This window comes from Barbus barbus, assembly GCF_936440315.1.
Source record: "Barbus barbus genome assembly, chromosome: 31".
In the NCBI taxonomy this organism is placed as follows: Eukaryota; Metazoa; Chordata; class Actinopteri; order Cypriniformes; family Cyprinidae; genus Barbus; species Barbus barbus.
In genome coordinates this window covers 27,603,907-27,624,116 of record NC_136759.1, presented here as the reverse complement: position 1 = coordinate 27,624,116, position 20,210 = coordinate 27,603,907, and the positions used below count along the sequence as shown (strand labels likewise).

Below are 20,210 nucleotides of genomic sequence, written 5' to 3'. Positions count from 1 at the left end.
CAGACTGACTTTATTTCTGTTAGAGGTCTACAGAAGTTCTTATTGAGAATTAACAGGGTTTTAAATCTAATGTTTGTTTCATTTGAAGTCACCATAATGGAGATTGGTGTTTCCATTAGCTGGGCTCTTATTACAATTAGTTTATCTTTGCTGGCTTTTGTGATTGTGTGTTTATCAAACACATTTGTAGTAGCAAAAAAGACTAGATGAGATCAGGTGATGATAGTCAGCTATTGATGGTTCATCATCATAATGATATGCCTAAATCACTAATGTCATTTGACTCTAACTTGTGTTGTGCCCAATAATACAGGTGCATCTCAGAAAATTAGAATATGGTGAAAAAGTAAATTTTTTCTTGTAACTTATTTAAAAAAGTGAAACTTTCATATATTTTAGATTCATTACAAACAGGAAACAGGGGCGGTCCGCCCAAGTGCCATCATTTCACGCTACATGTGGGTCAGATCATGTGCCAGATGTGGGCCGGATCTGGGATGATAATATGTTGCTATCTGGGATTATACTGGTTCACTCTCACTTACAACAAAATGAAGTCTAAATCTCCTAACTTTCTCCCGGTGTTTTCCGAAGCTTTTCAATTCAATTAAATTCAAGTTTATTTGTATAGCGCTTTTCACAATACTAATTGCTGCAAAGCAGCTTTACAGAAAATTTAAGTTTCTATTTTAAAAGTTTCTACATGATATTTCATTAGTGTATATCAGTGGTAACTATTGTCAAGTTGGTGTCCATATGGCAGAAATGTACAGTAAAATGAATGCAGTAAGTTAATGATATGTAATCAAACAGATGGTGAACACTATTAACTGCAATGATTATATGCTGCGATTAAACTTATCACAAAATTTGGTAGTTTTGGTATGTTGTTTCTGAGTTTTCACCTGCAAAATCCAACCACATATTCATTACTACTTTTTGAGAATCACTTACTCTCACTTTGAACAATACCTACTGAAATCTTAATCTATTAAAGGCCTTAAAATGCTCAGACATTCCCAACTGCACTCGTATATGTGTTAGACAACACTATAAATGCAATATAGCTAGATCTAAATCTGGAGGAGCACTTCATTTTACATCGTCATATCAGTACCATCAGCACTAAAACTCTATTGTAAAATGCTAAGGCATTCATTGTAAAAATATTGCCTGGTATTTTTTATCTTTTTTTCTACTACAAATATCTAAACATACTTGAATCAAGACACATTTACTCGGGGAAAAAATGACTTTAAAAAAAATGACCCTAAGTTTGTTAGTTTTATGCTGAATACAAGAAAAAATATCTGTCAATGGGGTAATAAAAATCTTAATTTAGTGGGAAAAGAGGATTATTTTTCTTGCCCCATTGGCTGGGATTTTTTCTTGTTTAAAGAAAAAATTAACTTAATTTCAACATTAAAAAACGTACTCTGTTACTAACGTAACCTCGGTTCCCTGAGATATGGGAACGAGTACTGCGTCGTAAGACGCTGTATGGGAAAATCTCCTTTTTTCCTCTTCACTGAAGCCTTTTCAATCACGCAGTGAAACTGCACGTCCATTGGTTCGTGCAGTGCGATAAAAAGCCTATGAGCCTGAGCGAGCCTATGGCTATGCAGCCCGCCAAAGCCCGCCAAAATGGGGGGGGGGGGGGGGGGGGGCTTCTGGCTATATAAGCGGCCGCTTCGACCGCCACAACTCAGATTTCTTCAAAAGAAGCGACTGAGGCGTGCAGCTCATAGCACGGCCAGGAACGCAGTACTCGTTACCATATCTCAGGGAACCGAGGTTACGTTTGTAACCGAGTATGTTCCCTGTCGATATTTCACTCGTACTGCGTCGTAAGACGTTGTATGGAAACCAATACAATCCCTCCGTGCTATGATGGGGAACGACTCAAACATGACTCCCATGGGAGGGCCCAGGGGAGTTAAAATTACACCAAGCACAAGCTGAGCCACCGGGTCAACCATGGCCTGGGTGTCGTCCTGAAGTAGACACTTAGTGCCCATAATATGAGAAGGAGGGCCTTGAGCAGAGATGGTCAAGGAATCCCAGAGATAGCTTATCTAGCTGTAACAGCGAATTTTAAGCGGAAAGGACCCTGGCCTGCAAGGCAGGGATGTCCAAGGTTGTAAAACCTCATAAATGTGGACGGCGAGGACCAGCTGGCCGCCTCACAAATTTCTGAAATGGACACCCCGCTGGACCATGCCCGGGAAGAGGCGATGCCTCTGGTGGAATGGGCTCTGACTCCAATGGGGCACTGCAAGCCCATGGAGGAGTATGCTAGGGTGATAGCATCCACTATCCACCTGGAGATACTTTGCTTCGTAACAGGGCGACCTTTAGCGCAGTTACCGAAGCTGACAAAAAGCTGTTCTGATTTCCTGAACGAGGCAGAACGCTCGATGTATACCCTTAGGGCCCTGACGGGGCAGAGCAGGAACCTAGGAACAGAAATAGCAGGAACAGAAACGAAAGAACCACTGGAACCTCAGAGGTGACCGGATCCAAATCGCGGTCTTGACACCAAGCCGAGAAAATAGACCATTTCATAGCATAGAGGCGTCTAGTAAACGGCTCTAGCTTCTGCCATAGTGCTTAAGACATGCTCTGGGAGGACAAAAGGCTCCCGTTGAGCGGCCACACATGCAGGGCCCATAACTCGGGCCGTGGATGCCACAGCGTGCCGTTCGCTTAAGAGAGGAGGTCCCGTCTCAAGGGAATGGGCCACGGGGCTGCTTCCAGCAGCTGTAAAAGTTCCGACACCCACGGCTGGTTCCTCCAGAAGGGGGCTATTAGGAGAAGCCTGTGCCGTTGTTCCCTGACTCGTCTGAGTACCTGAGGTAGCAGAGTGATAGGAGGGAACGCGTAGAGCGTAAGACTGGGCCACTCGTGGGCCAGGGCATCCGTGCTCTTCGTAAAATAGATTGGGCAGTGAGAGTTGTCTTCGGAGGCAAAGAGATCTACTCGAGCTCTGCCAAAGATGTCCCAAATTTTCTGAACCATGAGCGGGTGGAGCGTCCATTCCTCTGAGGAGACGTTGTTCCTTGACAACATGTCTGCTCCTAGGTTCATTTTGGGATTGCAAGAGGTAGAATCGGCTCTAAAGACTGGCTGCCTAAGGGCAGGACGCTTAGGGTAGGCAGAAGAGGATATTTGCTCTCTTTTTGAAAATGAATGTGTTTTATTTTGTCCGCTATCACAGCGGTCGGACGCACGGGCGCTACAGCGAAACCGAAAACACACATCCCTCCGCACCCAGTGCTGAGCGGGGTGGCAAGAGGCACATTAGAGGATGTTTGCTGGGAGGTCCAGCAGTAGCGAGACTCGAGCCCCTCCTCTTTCTGCCTGTCTGCTCAGGATAACTTCTGAGGCGCCGGATCCAAGGCGATCTTAGGCCGGGGTCCTTGGCGCTTCGGGAAGGGGTAGCGCTTCACTGAGCGGGAACGTTCTCTATCCTGCCGGTCCTTCGGGGGCCGCGGTTCAGGAGCGGCTGGAGCTGTCTTGGCAGGCTGCTGAGTCGGCGCAGACTTGGGGTGACCAGAAGCAGCAGACGAGCTGGAGCATTTTGGGAGGAAGTGCTGCATCGCCTGAGACGACTTCTGAGCCTCCGTAAATCACTCTGCAAAGCCCTCCACAGCCGGCCCGAACAGGCTGTTAGCTGAAACTGGAGCATCGAGGAAGGGGACCTTATCCACCTCCATCTCCGTCAGCGTGAGCCTGAAAGACCTGGAGAACCGCCATCGAGTGCAGCGCCGAAGCCGCTTGTCCAGCCACCGAGTAGGCGCGTCCAGCGAGTGCAGATGTAGCTCTGCACGGCTTGGACGGATGGTTTGCCCTCGCCTTCCATCCGATGGCCAAGGGCGGGCAGAGATGCGCGGCCATGGACTCATCCAGAGGGGGCAGGTGCTCGTATCTCTTCTCTTCAACGCCGTCAACGGAGGTGAGGGCGGAGGAAGCAGAAGTTCTGATGCGAGACGAGTAGGGAACGCGCCACGATTTAGTGAGCTCATCGTGGACTTCTGGAAAGAAGGGGGAAGAGCGTTGGCAGGGGGCCTGCTGGCACCCCGGGAGAAACTACTCATCCAGCCTGCTACGAGTTGGCTCCTCAGGCGGAGACCACTTGAGCCCGAGCTCACTGACAGCCTTGGTCATGATACGGACAAGCTCCTCATCCGATCTGGGTCTGGCACTGTGAGAAGAGGACGGCAGTAAGAGGGCCGGGTCAGACATTGAGCCCGAAAACTCCTTCGCATCCGAAGCCGCCAGGGAAAGGCTGTCCATCTCGTCATCGCTCCCACCGAACGAGATCATGTCGCTTGCAGCCGCGGAGGGACGCTGATCGGGTTGGGTGAAGAGGATTAGTGATTCATCTCTCTGTGGAGACGGCGAGCCATGCGGGCACTGAGCCGACGTGAGCTCGCAAGTCTCCAGCCGCTCAAGCCCTCTGCCCCGCTGTTTTTTCCTCGCAGGTCCCTGGGAGGAAGAAAACGGGAGGGCGCGAGGGGCGGAGTCACTTTCTGAAAAGAAAGCTATCCGCGAGCACAGAGAGGCAAGACTGAACGACTCGCAGTGAAAGCAGTCAGCCCCGCCGAGTGCAGCGTCAGCGTGGGATTTCCCCAAGCATGACACGCACTCAGCGTGACCGTCATCAGCGCGTAGGGGAGCCCTGCACGTCTTACAATGACGTCACGGCATTTGCAACAACGCCGAGCTCTTTTAGGATTCGCCGAATGGCGGCAGGGGATGGACTGGAAGCAGGAAGCTGCAGGAGGTCCGATCCAGCTGCGAGGCGTTTCAACGGCGAGTCGGCGTGAGCGAAGCGTCAGCGAAGGGTCAGCGAAGAAGAAGAAGCTTCGTCGCTGTAGAGAAGAAATCTGAGTTGCGGCGGCGAAGCAGCCGCTTATATAGCCAGAAGCCCTCCCCCCCCCCCCCCCCCCCCCCCGCCCCCATTTTGGCGGGCTGCATAGCCATAGACTCGCTCATCGCCGCTGTGCCACTGGCTCGTTTTTATCGCATTGCACGAACCAATGGACGTGCAGTTTCACTGCGTGATTGAAAAGGCTTCAGTGAAGAGGAAAAAAGGAGTTTTTCCCATACAGTGAAGCAGTACGAGTGAAATATCGACAAGGAAACAAGACTTAATATCTTGTTTATTTTGCTTCTCAAGTAAATGCATCTTGATTTAAAAATGTTTAGGTGTAAGTAATGGAAAACAAGACAGAAATACTACACAATAAATTCTTTTTTTGCATTGTTATAGACATAACAATATGACTTTCTGTAAAGCTGCTTTGAAACCATGTACATGTGTAAATAAATTTGATTTGACTTGACAACAAGGACATATCATGATTGTGTCTTAAAAACTTGTCTGGCCAACTAGCAGTAAGCTAAGGGGTAATGGAATGACTAATGGAAAGTTGTGACCAGTGTATAGACATTGCACAGCAAAATCCCCGGTGTTAAATTAACACTGCTCTGTGTCTATATGGTCCACACTACAGAGTGTTAAAAGTAACACTGAAGCAGCGTTAAAGTTAATGAGGTAATTAATAGATTCATTGAGTGATGATTGACCATTATTGAAGACACCTGATGTTAACAAACAGAATCACCAAAGAAGAAAATCACAAGTTTTAAGTCACCATTATAGTGGTCAGTGTTTACTTTAGTTGGGCTCTTGACCCTTGATTTTTACATTTTATTTGGCTGCTATAATTGAATTATAACAACCAGACTTTTGTTCTAACATAATTTTTTGGTCTGACTCACTGAACTCATTTAGAGTCTAATATTTGAGTTAAATTTCCTTTATTGATTACAACAGCCTTGTGATTTTGAAATCACGTTTGGTCTCATACTGTTTCGCGTATCTTATCAGTGTATGCACTTGCTTGGCCATTTTTAGTGATTAATAGGAAAGTGGGTTCAAGCGCCAGCAGAAGGCAGTGTAATGAAATAGTCTTTAAGAGAAGCAGTCTATCAGCGGAAGTTAAAATCAGCTCGTAAGTGTATTTACTTGTCTCAGTGTTTAGCGTAGTTGCCGTTGCTAGGAAACGCTTATTTTGTTTACTGTGTTGAGAGTTGCTGAAATCGCGTTTGGTCTCATACTGTATCGCGTATCTTGTCAGTGTCTGCACTTGCTTGGCCATTTTTAGTGATTAATAGGAAAGTGGGTTCAGCTGAATTCTAGCAGTGATTTGTTAGATAAGTATAAAAAAAGGTTATTATACCGCGGCAGCCGTCGTGTGAAGCCCTCTTAGTGTAAAGACCATCGACTCTACCGTGCGACTCCACCGGGCTGGGACACCGGCAAAGGATATAAGCATCGCTTTTTATTTTTATTTTATTTATTTTTTCCCTTTTTATGTTTACTATTGAAATGTTGTTGTATGCATTTGTCAATTTTATTTAATTTCTGTATTTTTTTAAATGGGTGTGTATATAGTATTTACAGAGTGTTAACTTTTAGTTTTAGTTACTTTTTCTTATTTGTAAGTCGCTTTGGATAAAAGCGTCTGCTAAATGACTAAAAGTAAAAGTAAAGTAAGTGATTCCACAGTGAAAAAATCTGTATTTTCTATAAATCTTAATCTATAAGGCAAAAAAAAAAAAAAAAATATTCAGAGAAGTCTTTGTTTTAGGCACATACACAGACATCAAGATTCAGTGTATGAATCTCAAGAACGGTGACAAACAGCATGTTCAGATAAACAGATCAACTCTGAACATCACAAAACAAGCTACTGAAAAGTCAAAAAATCATCAAAAAGAAAAGAAAAAAGACAATTCTGCTCATAATTTATTCATGCCGCAATGCATGATGGGAGCCATGGATGAGTTTTGATTGGCTACAGCATGTTTTTTTGATGGTCACCGTTGTTGTGATTCTCACGCTGATTCTTGATGACTGTGTGTCTAAATTAAAGACATTTCCTATGTTTTTGATCAAAATAAGTTTTACTCAAAATGCCAGATCTTCTGTTGTTCACAGTGTTGACGACACCAACAAAGAAAACCTAACTCAGTTATTCAGATCAAAATGTAATCATCACCACCCAAAGACATTTGCTTGTCTGGTTGCTATAATTCAGTTATATCAAAATGTAATACTAAAAAGTCAAGGGTCAAGGGCCCAACTAAAGTAAACACTGATCACTGTAATGGCGACTTAAAAAACGTGTGATTTTCTTCTTTGGTGATTCTGTTTGTTAACATCAGGTGTGTTCAATAATGGTCAATCATCACTCAATGAATCTCTTAATTACCTCATTAACTTTAACACTGCTTCAGTGTTACTTTTAACACTCTGTAGTATGGACCATATAGACACACAACAGTGTTAATTAACACCGGGGATTTTGCTGTGTAGTAGTGTGGCTTTTTGTTAATGAAATGCCAGATCACACTCAAACATGTGTCACTGTCTGTCAGTCAGAGAGCGTATCTTGTTTTAGTCTGTGATTGTGTCCCGTGATTTTGATGTACTATTAAGTGAACATGTTTCTGGACAATAATAATCCTCGATCTCAGCAGAGGAGTCTCACCCGGGTTCAATGCAGTCCTGGATGTCAGCGACCCATGAGTTCTTCTGCAGAGAGTCGATGGTCTCCAAAATGTATTCAGCACCATTTTCTACCTGCGATCCACAACACAGCTTGAACTGACAGCATTGGTCTATGATCCACCAATAAACATGCTTTCTCAAAGAAAAGTTACATACAGTAAATGACATGTACATGAGCATATGAGATGAAAGCTAGAGTAAGCAAGAGGGAACTGTACCTTCAGCACGAATGTGTTGTCTTTGTCGGGCATCTCCAGAGGCATGGTGGTCCTCACCTCCACGATAGCAGACAGAGGGACATTCACTTTGGGTTTAGATGACTACAAACACAAATCAACGCCATTCAAATACACACACTGTACAGCATGAAATTATTACAATACTAGTATTTCCAGCAGCCACAAAAATGGGTTTAAGAGTTATTTGTATCTTTTTGTAGTTATTTGCGGCATGAATAAATAATGAGCAGAATTGTCTGTTTTCTTTTCTTTTTGATGATTTTATGTGACTTTTCAGTAGCTTGTTTTGTGATGTTCAGAGTTGATCTGTTTATCTGAGCATGCTGTTTGTCACCGTTGTTGAGATTCATACACTGATTCTTGATGTCTGTGTATGTGCCTAGAACAGCATTAGAACAGCTTATAGATTAATATTTATAGAAAATACAGAATTTTTCACTGTGGAATCACTTACTTTACTTTTACTTAGTAATTTAGCAGACGCTTTTATCCAAAGCGACTTACAAATAAGAAAAAGTAACTAAAACAAAGTTAACGCTCTGTAAATGCTCTATACACACACATTTTCTCCCAACTTTTTATGGTGAGCTGCTAACTTCTCTTGTGCTTGATAGTGTGTTCATATAGTCTACTGTAACAATAGCCAAAGGATTCCGGGTTAAAAAATAGATGCTACAGTAATTGCATTAAATTTGTAATGTGTTAAACTGAAAAAAAATTATCACATAATTGGCGTGTTAACTTTGACAGCCCTAATATAGCTATTTTAGAAACAACTTTTTGTGTGTGTGGGAGGGGGGACTATAACAGGTTTCTTTTTTTGACATATAAAAAGAAAAAATATATGACATAAATTCACTCTTAGAAAAATAAAAAAAGGAAAACAGTGAAACTGATGCATTAGGAAAGACTAAATTTATTCTATGACAGCCAGATAGACAACTGGTCCACAGTGATATACTGAAATTAGCACCATTTATATCACATAACTTATTGTTAACCCAGACCAAAACTCTCTCAAGGGCCCCCGGGACATTCTTAGTGTTGAGCCCTGTGTTTCCGGTTACAACCAACCAGACATATCTGACCCTGCAGCACAAAAGCAGTCATGAGTAGCACAGGTATATTTGTAGCAATAGCCAACAACAAAATTATACATTTTTCTTTGATGCCAAAAATCATTAGGATATTAAGTAAAGATCATGTTCCATGAAGATATTTTGTAAATTTCTTATATCAAAACTTCATTTTTGATTAGTAATATGCATTTCTGAGAACTTAATTTGAACAACTTTAAAGGAGATTTTCTCAATATTTAGATTTTTTTGCACCCTCAGATTCCAGATTTTCAAATATTGTCCTAACAAACCATACATCAATGGAAATATTATTTATTCAGCTTTCAGATGATGTACAAATCTCAATTTCAAAAAATGCACCCTTATGACTGGTTTTGTGGTCCAGGGTCACTTTTACATTCATTATTTCCAAAACTAGTCTGTCCATCTGCCCAACTTCTGGTTTCATCAATTATGTTCTCATTTGTTAGGAAAGAGGATGTTGTTCTGAAAACCTCACAGTGAAACCGATGACTGAAGCTTTACTGCATGAAGACACAGACGCCATCTGACTGATTCATGACGCCAAACTCTCTGCTTCCGCTTCTGTCTCTCACGTGCATTTGACTGCATTATTTGTCCAGGGGATGGCTTTTTTAGTTTGTGAGCACTGTGAGCACAAGGAAGACAGACAGGAGCTTGACTCAGGTCAAACACAGACCCGATATGTCTGTTTATGCTGTAGTTAGCATGGATACGCACACAGTCACCTTCTATTTTTACCCTGTCTTTAGTTTGTTCAGGAAAAGGAAGTTATTAGTACAGTCTTGAGGGACTAAATCTGCTCTGAGATCTGCTTCCCAAAATCTCCCTAAAGCCTTCTGAACAAAATCAAAATGTGGAATAGGATTTTAAGAGGCCGGATCTGACTCATTTTTAATGAGAAAAACATTACTACTAACATATGTCTGCTTCATCTGTTCACTCGTGAAATCACCTCATGTGATATAGCTAGCTGAAGCTACAAAAGAATAAACTCAAATAATTATTCATCAGCCACATCAACATGTCAAGCGGAATCAAACACCAGTCTTCAAATAATAAAAGCTGACAGACAAATATTGCATCTCACAGTCCTGTTCGCTGACCGCCTCATGCATATTGCAAAAGCACTTTTGCTAACATTACTGAGTGCACAGCAGGGGGTTTTATCAGTTTATCAGTCCATCAGCGATATTGAGGAAAAACTGCTCACTAGATTTAAAGTTCATATAATAAAACAAAACATTTTTCCACACCAGTCCATTACTGTGGTAATCCATGTCAGAAAATCACACACCAAACAAACAAAGTAGACGCTTCTCAGCCTTGCTGTTTAGTGAGTGGTCTGGTTACATGAGACTAGCCTACAATATAACCAATCCCTAAACCTAATCCAGTGGTTCTCAGCTCTTCTGTATGATGTTAAAGTTGCTCTGAGAGCAGCTTCCTAAAAAGTTGTTGACTGTTGAAAAATATGCATAGAAACACACAAGTATAAAGGTGCAATTCTCACTATTAACTAGTTACTTACAGTATTAACTTACATGCCTATTATTAACATATTGGCTGTTTATTAGTACTTATAAAACATATATTAAATGTCTTATTCCGCATATCCATACCTTAGCTTAACAACTACCTAAAGTGTGACCACAAGTTTTTAAAAACGCTGTTGAAAAGTGGATCGCTTTCCAATGCTGGAGATCCTTGAACAGAGAGAACGCCTGAAAACAGATGCCAAGTTTGCTTTATTTAGTTTCGATACGGGAGTAATGTTGGTTTTGCTGTGTTTCACAGAACTGAGGTGTGCTGTCTTTTCATATGTGTCATCTTCACTTGTATGTTCATTTGCATTATTATTTTCCTTCGCCTTAGGTATGATAAAGAAACATTTGTGACCCTGGACCACAAAACCAGCAGTGATAAGGGTCACTTTTTTAAATGAATAAACAATCTTTCCATTGATGTATGGTTTGTTATGATAGGACAATATTTGGCTGAGATACAACTATTTGAAAATCTGGAATCTGAGGGAGCAAAAAAATCTAAATATTGAGAAAATCTCCTTTAAAGTTGTTCAAATGAAGCTCTTAGCAATGCATATTACTAATCAAAAATACGTTTTGATATATTTACGGTAGGAAATTTACAAAATATCTTCATGAAACATGATCTTTACTTAATATCCTAATGATTTTTGGCATAAAAGAGAAATGTATAATATTGTTGGCTATTGCTACAGATATACCTGTGTTACTCATGACTGCTTTTGTGCTCCAGGGTCACATTTGTTTCCGCACCCTATAAAGCCTGGAACGTCTGTTTTCTTTGAATGTGCGAGACTTTCGGTTCATTAGCCGCTGTAAATAATGAGAAGAATAACAACGTGCAATAAACAGTAAAACTGTTTGCACTACAAACCTGTGTGTTCATAATTAAGATAAGACACGTCGGTTTGCAATATCAAGCAGCAAAATTAGCCATTTTATACAGCTAAAAATAGTTGAAGCGGATGACACCGGAAGCCAGACACAATACATTTACAAATGGCTGCATCCGCTCTCTGGGAAAAATAAGGTGGATAGTGTGTGTGTGTGTGTGTGTGTGTGAATGTGGGGGTGGAGGCATCAAGATCTGATCCTTTTTTGGTAGGGATGTGTTTGTTTTGATGATTACAAATATCAACAGCGTTTTCAAGAAATTACTTAATGCACCTTTAATGTACTTCATATGATTTTTGTGCATCATTCTGAGTCTTCTGAATTAATCTGATTGCGCCAGATTATCATAGCACTATATATCACTATGAAAAGTAGGAGAAGCCACTGAATATAATAATTTTCATAAATGATAAATTACTTGCGCCTCGGAGCGAGCAGACGAAACACAATAAATGTGGTCACTGCTTTCGGAGGCGGATGCTGCTGTTTGGGAACACAGTCGTGTGAGACAGTAATTATACAGAAATACTTTGATGACAGACTTTGCTCGGGCATTTCAGAATGACCATAAGATTACAGGAGCTGTGAGATCGGTCCGCTGGTTAGTCAGGATTTGCCGTCCCATAGCACAAAGTCACATGACTTTTTTGATGCGCAGAGAAAATTTACTGAGCAAATGCGTTTCCATCTCCCATTATTCGCATTAACCCTTTTTCAAAAAGTCAAAAACCACCTCAAGCGAGCATAAAAACGTTTTTTGCGAATTAAGGCATTTTTATTCTAATATTCTCGTTTCTGATGCGATACTTCAAAATGCGCATAAAAGCAGGGTAATGGAAACATAGCTATTGTCTGAATCTGAGTCTGCCCTGGTCACAAGCTCTTAAATATCAGTGTATTTCTCAAATGGAAGGCTGAATCCTCCGGAGGTCGCATTTGCAGGCTGCATACCTCATGAAGCCTGGATTATTTCAGTTAACTGAGCATTACATTCGCGAGTCATAAGCATATTACAACAATTTACACTTAACTAAGAACAATGGTCAAATTTATAACTGTCAATATTCTAAAATAAGATCTATGCAGCCTACAAACGCGACCTCCGGAGGATGCAGCCTTCCGTTTGAGAAACGGCCCGTCTTAAAGGGGTCATATGATGCGATTTCTTGTTTTCCTTTTCTTTATTGTGGTATGTAGTTGTTTGTGCATGTAGTTACAAAGCTCAAAGTCTCCCACAAAAGGATTCATTCTATCTAAAAGAGAAGGCTGATCCAGACCGGGATAAAACACCTCATTAAAACACGCCCCCATATGTCTACGTCACGATGTGGATGTATTTGCGTAATGCCGCCCAAATGTTCATGCAAAGAAAGACGGCTGGTTTCAGTAACCGCAGTAGTGTTGATGCAGTCATGTCAGGGTCAGGGAGACGCTGTGTGTTTCGGTGCGAAAGCAAAAGCACTTTATTTGGCCTTCCGGAAGTAGATGCAGTTAGGAATCATTGTTAAGATTTGTTTGCAACAGAACAGCACAACCCAAATGTTCAAATTTGTGCAACGCATTTTATGAACGATAGTTTCGTGAACCTAGGAGAATACAAGGCTGGCTGTGCACGAAGGCTATTTCTAGAAAAAAAAGGGTCAATTCCGACATTGCTATGACAATCTGGCGCTTCTGAATCAGCCACTGTAAGTATGTTTTGATATTAATTCAAGTATTTGCCATTGACTGTTCAAATGCAGAGTTTTGCGCAGTGTAGAGTAACGCGTTGTGTGTGTGTGTGAGGGGAAGAGGGTCACATCACAGAGGAGCGTACAGCCCGTCAGAAATCATAGCATGTCAGCTGTCTTAATCACGGTTTGTGTGCAAACACATACGAGTATCATCACTGTGTCTGTCACGCGACTCCGTTCCCCTCTCGGGCTTGAACTGATGATAAAACTAACAACATTATTAACTGTCTTTATATTTATTTTGAAAGCTGAAGCTTGCGATTATGGTAAGGGGCGTTACATTTCTAACGCGCGCTTGTGGTGTTCGGCCAATCACTATGCACTGTGTCAGCTGGCCAATCAGAGCAGACTGTGCTTGTCGAAAGGAGGGGCTTTGTAGAAAACGAAGCGTTTCAGAGAGGCAGGGCATAGAGGACCTACATTAATGTAGTTTTTTGAACATTAAAGCATGTCAACATATTCTGTTAGACCAAATAATGATCTTTAAAATAGCATCATATGACCCCTTTAATGAGTGATTCATTGAATCATTCATTCAAATGATTCTTTCAAAACAGCTGATTCATTTAGAAACAAAGCAAGTGACTGTCCTTATGAATGACTCATTGAATCACTGACTCAAGTGGTTTGTTCAAAAACAGATCCATTTGGGAATGAAACACCTTCTCTGAGACACACAAATGTTCCCATCGGACTATTTTTGTTGACAAAACAAAAACTAAAATATACCTTATTCAATATTAACTTCTTGTCTGTTGAATATTTGTATAAAGTAAATATCACATTTGCGATCATGTTCATGTGCTGATATTCAGGAAAACAACACTCTTGCTTGCATGATATTACTAAACTATATCATATCTTATAACTATAATAAAACATAATCAAATAAAAATCTATTTTGCTTATACAGTCATGGCCAAAAATATCGGCACCCTTGGTAAATATGATCAAAAAAGGCTGTGAAAATTAATCTGCATTGTTAATCCTTTTGATCTTTTATTAAAAAAAAATAAAGTGAACTCTAAATAGTGGTTGCTTGTGGCAACACAGCACAACTTCCTGTGTTTGCATTCTGAGCAGCGAAGAATAATTGATTTACAATTTGCAGCGTTAAGCAAAGCTATTGGGCATAATTAGGTCTTGTTTAAGAAAATGGTATTGGATCGGTACATGGGTTCAAGTACTCGCCGATTTCCGATGCCACAATTTATTTGTGGTATCGGTGGAATTTCCGATACTAGTATCGGAATCGGAACAACCCTATTTTTCTTGAAACCCTCCCAAACAACATGTGATGTACAATTTTGACAATTTTTTTAAAGGTTTTCTGACCCTGAGACTCAACTATTTTCTGCAATTCTCCAGCTGTGGTGCTCGGAGAGTCTTTAGCCACTCAAACTCTCCTCCTCACCGTGCATTAGGACGATATAGACACACGTCCTATTCCAGGCAGATTCATAAAATTTTATGTTGATTGGAAATTCTTAATTATTGCCCTGATGGTGGAAATGGGAATTTTCGCTGCTCTAGCTCTTTTCTTAAAGCCACTTCACTAATTTGTGAAGCTCAATTATCTTTTACTTCACATCAGAAATATATTCTTTGGTTTTTCTCATTGTGATGGATGATTAAGAGAATTTGGGCTTTGTTTTCCCTCCTATTTATATTTCTGTGAAACAGGAAGCCATGGCTGGATAATTTCATGTTCATAATGGAGTGCTCAAAATTGTGAATATGAATGGGAATATACTTCACAAATATTTTACTCATAAGAATTTCTAGGGGTGCCAATAATTGTGTCCAACGTGTATTTGAGAAAAACATTTATTTCATAATGATATTTCCCCCCATTTTAAATTCTTATAATCCAATGAAAGTTTAGATTTTTGTGAATTTTTTAAATAAAAGATCAAATGGATTAACAATGCAGATTAATTTTCAACAGCCTTCTTCATATTTAACAAGGATGCCGATATTTTTGGCCATGACTGTATAACTTGAATTATGTTGTAATTTTACCTGCATTCTAATTAGGCTTAATCATGCAGTGAATGTTTTTGGATGCATACTAATGTCAGCTCACACATCGTTAAAACAACAATTACGATATTATCATAGACAGCAAATATCACACACCCCTAGACTCCAGGTATAGAAGACCAGGGTTTGAATTCAGAGCGAAACCAAATCAAAAAGAAACATTATTTGACAAAAAGGCCTGAGATGCCCAATATTCCAATGCAAATAGTATATAAAGATCTATCCTACAAAACAGAGGGCTTTAACCCTGCTCCTGGAGACCCACTATCCTGCTAAGTTTAATTCCAACCTTCTCAAACACACCTGCCTGTTATTTTCAAGTCATCCTGAACACAATGATTAGCTGGTTCAGGTGTTTTTGATTAGGGTAGCAGTGATCTGCAGTACAGTGGGTCTCCAGGAGTGAAGACCTCCGCTATAGAGTGTTTTCACGACACGTCATCAACCCAGAAGTCGGCCATATCGGTGGCACAGAATGTAAACAATGCCACGTAACTGAACAGAACTCGCAAATTTTGCTGAATTGCTGCTGAAAAATGGTCGTATTTTGAGCTATACTACTAGGTCTGACCGGGGAAAACATTTGGAGTAATAAACGGCGGCAGCAGGAACTCTGAAGCAGCGTCTATGCACAGCATTTACAAACGTCAACAACCAGTGAATGGAGGACGCCGTTATCGGAGCCGTTTTTGTTGTGTGTCATGGGTTTCGTGATAATGGAGATGGAATGTAAACGCACAATTTACGCAATTTTTGAGCAAAAAATTTAACTAAGAGATGAAATTTTCTATGACAACTTGCTGTGTTACATATCATCGAGGCTGAGAAAAAAACACACCGCTGCAGACAACAGGTAAATGCCGTTATCGCTGATTTCCATGTTCATGAAGTAAATATGTTTACATGGCTTTTTACAAATGTGTTTCGTTTGCGTTTGGCCAATCAGCATACACTATATCACTGGTAGATCCTACAGAACTGTTTAAGACCCTACTCTGAAGTAGGAGCGAATTTAGTTCCCCTAAACGGAGTTCATAGAACTAAATACGTTCCTAGTTCCTGCGGTGCGAACACGCCAATAAAGAAAAGGTTCTTCCACAGCGAAAATGCTATAGACTGCTAAAAGATACAACAAATCTAGGAGAAGAGTGCAAATCGAACCAGAATTTCCAGGGCAAGAATCTTGACAACAATCGTGTTTGCGCTTATCATTTCTTGTCAGGTGAAATATTAGACTTATATCTTAACTAATACAGCTTGTATGGATCTTTACCACCTATTAACTTTAGTTTGTTAAAATATCGCTCCCTTTCCTGCTTAATAAGTCCTTCTCTATATGATTTAGCAGCTTCCATGTGTTTTTTCTGTGGCTTAGACATAATAAATTATTAGAATAACGTCTTCAGTAGTACATTAACGGTGCAATCCATGCTGTTGTTTACATCCGAGTATCTCCAATATGGGCACGGATCCAGGTAATTGACCAAACCATGGTGTATGTGCAAATCCTCTATTGATGTTTTTCTTCCCCTAACCCACAAACTCGCATACTAATAAGAGTTTTATCAGAGTGCTCCTCTACCTTTGGTGGAACGTAGAACTCAAGCTGGAACTTCTCTCCTGCGTCCACATGCGCGGGAGTCTTCCTCAACAGCAACCTGCATTTCTGCCACTGCGCCGCCCCCATGCAGTTAGTGTCATCGGCCACCATGTATCGGAGCGCACCCTCCCTCTGGATCTCCAACAGCTCCGCCTTATGGCCCTGAGAGCCCCGCGGCAGTCGCAGCTTCTGGCTCCAGTGTTCGGACCCCACGGACTCGGCTCCATTGGTCCTCCTGGAGCTCCCCGAGGGGTCTGGTTCTGGAGAAGCCCTGCGGTGCCAGATCTCCTTCACCCCGTCCACCACGCTCAGACTCATGTTGCGGAGCGAAAAGCCCTTCTTGAAGCGAGCCTTGCGTCGGCCCAATGACACATCCTCCGAACTCCTGGATTGGCTCACGGATGCCATCTTGCGGGTGGGAGTCTGCTGTTCCTGTCCGCTGGCTCCGCCCCCTCCGCTGTCCATGCTATCCAATGATTCGCTGGAGGCCCCCAGGTCTTTGCGCCGATGGTAGAGGTCGTGGCTGAAGGGCACTGTGCAGCTCTGTATGCCCACAAAGGGCACGATGCTGTACTTCGGAGCGGTGGAGTCGCCCGGAGAGCTGGGACCTTGGTCAAGGGCGGCAGAGAAGCAGGTCAAAAAGTGTTGAGCAAAGTGTTGCGAGAAGTTGGAGTCAGCGCCGGGCGAGTCGTAGCATGGGTTCTCGCTGATGAATCGGCGGAACTTGTGGGCAAAATCAGAGGCAGAAGCTCGAGCGTGAAGCTCACAAAACTCCTTCCAGTCGGGCAGCGTGCAGGAGGAGTGCTCCGGGCTGCTGGGAGCCCCGTCGCCATTCATTACTAGGCCATGCCAATGCCCTGGCAAACCACTGACACACAGACACAGAGAGAGAGACAGGTCAGTATGCAAATCAGAAAGTGTGAAGCAAAAGGCCACATTTATATTACATGGTTCAAGTGACCTATTCTTCCTCCAATGTGCCACAGGTCTGATACGACACAAAAAAGGCAGAAAAAAAGGGCATGGATTCCCTGTCAATGCGACTCATATATAATTGAAAAAGTAATGGTGTCAAACGATTAATCGCATCCAAAATAAAAGTTTTTGTTTACATAATATATGTGTGAGTACATTTATTATATATATATATATATATATATATATATATATATACATATATGTATATGTGTGTGTGTATATATATACTGTATATCAAAATCTCACCTGCTTCAAGTATAAAATTTCGGTTCAATCAAATTGCACATTTGTAAATTAATATTCCTCATTTGCCTCATACTGCTTTATTGACCACATGTTGCTCAAAACTTGAGAGAAGCTAAGAAAGTTTTGTGAAATTTCCATACAGCTCTTTTACATACAAAATTTGTCCAGTCTTTTCACTCAGCTGATATTCAGCCCACATTTCAGAAAAGTTATTGATTTTTAAAAAATGTTCTAGAGAAATGTGAATAATTTGGTGTATTGCAATGAAATCCTGCTCTGAGCGTATCTGAGCAGTCTGGGAATATCTCCACCTGCTAGTCAAGCACTATAACAAACACTACAACAGATGTCAGAAAACATTTATATTAGATTACGTTTGTGTTTTAAAGAACATTTCATCATTATTGTTCAATCAAACGAGAGCATGTTAGTTAATGGAGAAAAACAACCACACACAAGCATCTCCATTATATGCATGAAAGGAATTTCCATGCAACCAATTTATTGTGGTTTTGAAAAAACACAGAATTACATTTAAAATAAACATTAAAAATGATCATCATTCACCACAGCAAGTCACATTTCATTACATTCACTAAGTGAATTAAGCCTAAGCATAATAATATGAACATAAGATCCATTATATTTAAATATCCGACTGCCGTAGCTGCACTGATCAAAACACAGTTTATCATGCTGGATGCTGGCATTTGGATGTTTAAAGGTGCCATAGAATGAAAAACTGTCTTTACCCTGGCATATTTAAATAATAACAGTTCTGTACATGGAAATGACATACAGTGAGCCTCAAACTGTCACGAGGCCGGACTGCAGGTCTGCCCTTCCCCACCAGAGGTCGCCATCTCCCTTCCTCCCGGACTCCACTCACAGGATTACACGCATGCACCTGTTTCATTGCACACACCTGGCTAATCATTACACCCACAGCTGATCCCCATCACCACGGACTATATAGCTTCCACCTTCTCACCACTCTGTGTGCTTTCATTATATGTTGTTACCGTGATTCATGTCCTGCTCTGAGATCTGCTCATGTTATGTTTTGTTTTGATTTCTGTTTATTGTGCCGTGTTGGCCTTTGTGTTGGTTTGTTTTATTAAAGACACCTCCCTGCATTCTTGGACCCAGACCTCGTTTCTGTTCGTGACAGAATGAAAGCACCAAAGATGGGTCCAGCGGGGAGGTTATTGAACATGCGCCAGGGGGATCGGAGCGTGGAGGATTACTCCAAGGAGTTCATCGGGTTGGCTCGGCAGTCGACCGTCGAGAAGGAGTGTCTGGTGGTCTTTTTCTGGAGCGGTCTAGCTGAGCCGTTCAGGTCCCGAGCACCATACTGGGACCCTGAGGAGTCGTTGGATGGTTACATCGACAGGATTCTTCAGGTGAGCGGCTCAGCCTTCAGGGTGGAGTTAGCGGCGGAGATGTCGGCGGGGCACGCTCGCAGCGCTCCCGAGGCAGCGGTTGCCGTGCACAGCGCTCCCGAGGCAGCGGTTGCCGTGCACAGCGCTCCCGAGGCGGCGGTGCCCGCTCACAGCGCTCCCGAGGCGGCGTTGCCCGTTCACAGCGCTCCCGAGGCGGCGGTGCCCGCTCACAGCGCTCCCGAGGCGGCCGTGCCCGCTCACAGCGCTCCAGAGGCGGCGGTGCCCGCTCACAGCGCTCCCGAGGCGGCGGTGCCCGCTCACAGCGCTCCCGAGGCGGCGGTGCCCGCTCACAGCGCTCCCGAGGCGGCGGTGCCCGCTCACAGCGCTCCCGAGGCGGCGGTGCCCGCTCACAGCGCTCCCGAGGCGGCGGTGCCCGCTCACAGCGCTCCCGAGGCGGCGGTGACCGCTCACAGCGCTCCCGAGGCGGCGGTGCCCGCTCTCAATCCCCCAGAGGTGGCCGAGAATGCCGCAGCGGCGCCCACTGTGGAGGCTGAGTATGCCACGGCATCCCGCTCCCGGAAACGGAGGAAGAGACGGAAGAAGGCTTCCGTCTCACAAGGCCAGGAGGCCTCCCAAGAGCTCACTGCTGGCCAGGAGGCCGTGTTAGAGCCACTCAAGCTCCTCGCCCTGCCGGCGCCACCCGTGCTCCTCGCCCTGCCGGCGCCACCCGTGCTCCTCGCCCTGCCGGCGCCACCCGTGCTCCTCGCCCTGCCGGCGCCACCCAGACTCCTCGCCCTGCCGGCGCCACCCAGACTCCTCGCCCTGCCGGCGCCACCCAGACTCCTCGCCCTGCCGGCGCCACCCAG

General features: G+C 42.9%; 2 protein-coding genes across 2 annotated transcripts in view; one reads left to right on the top strand and one right to left on the bottom strand.

The window, feature by feature from the left end:
• The window catches only part of sh2b2 (SH2B adaptor protein 2), a 39,931-nt gene that overhangs the window by 14,321 nt on the left and 5,400 nt on the right, over positions 1-20,210 (bottom strand). The window contains exons 2-4 of the mRNA XM_079387156.1: positions 16,721-17,606; positions 7,801-7,902; positions 7,563-7,654 (exon numbers count right to left, since the gene is read on the bottom strand). Of these exons, the coding sequence (XP_079243282.1) occupies positions 7,563-7,654; positions 7,801-7,902; positions 16,721-17,575 (1,049 nt within the window). The 5' untranslated portion in view covers positions 17,576-17,606. The remainder of the gene's footprint in view (positions 1-7,562; positions 7,655-7,800; positions 7,903-16,720; positions 17,607-20,210) is intronic.
• LOC306851771 (uncharacterized protein) overlaps positions 19,150-20,210 on the top strand; it is a gene marked incomplete at its 5' end in the record, with an annotated part of 1,929 nt that continues 868 nt past the window's right edge. Inside the window, 2 exons of the mRNA XM_079388206.1 lie at positions 19,150-20,073; positions 20,130-20,210. The exon at positions 20,130-20,210 is cut by the window's right edge and continues 868 nt beyond it. Coding sequence (XP_079244332.1) covers positions 19,150-20,073; positions 20,130-20,210 — 1,005 coding nt within the window. The remainder of the gene's footprint in view (positions 20,074-20,129) is intronic.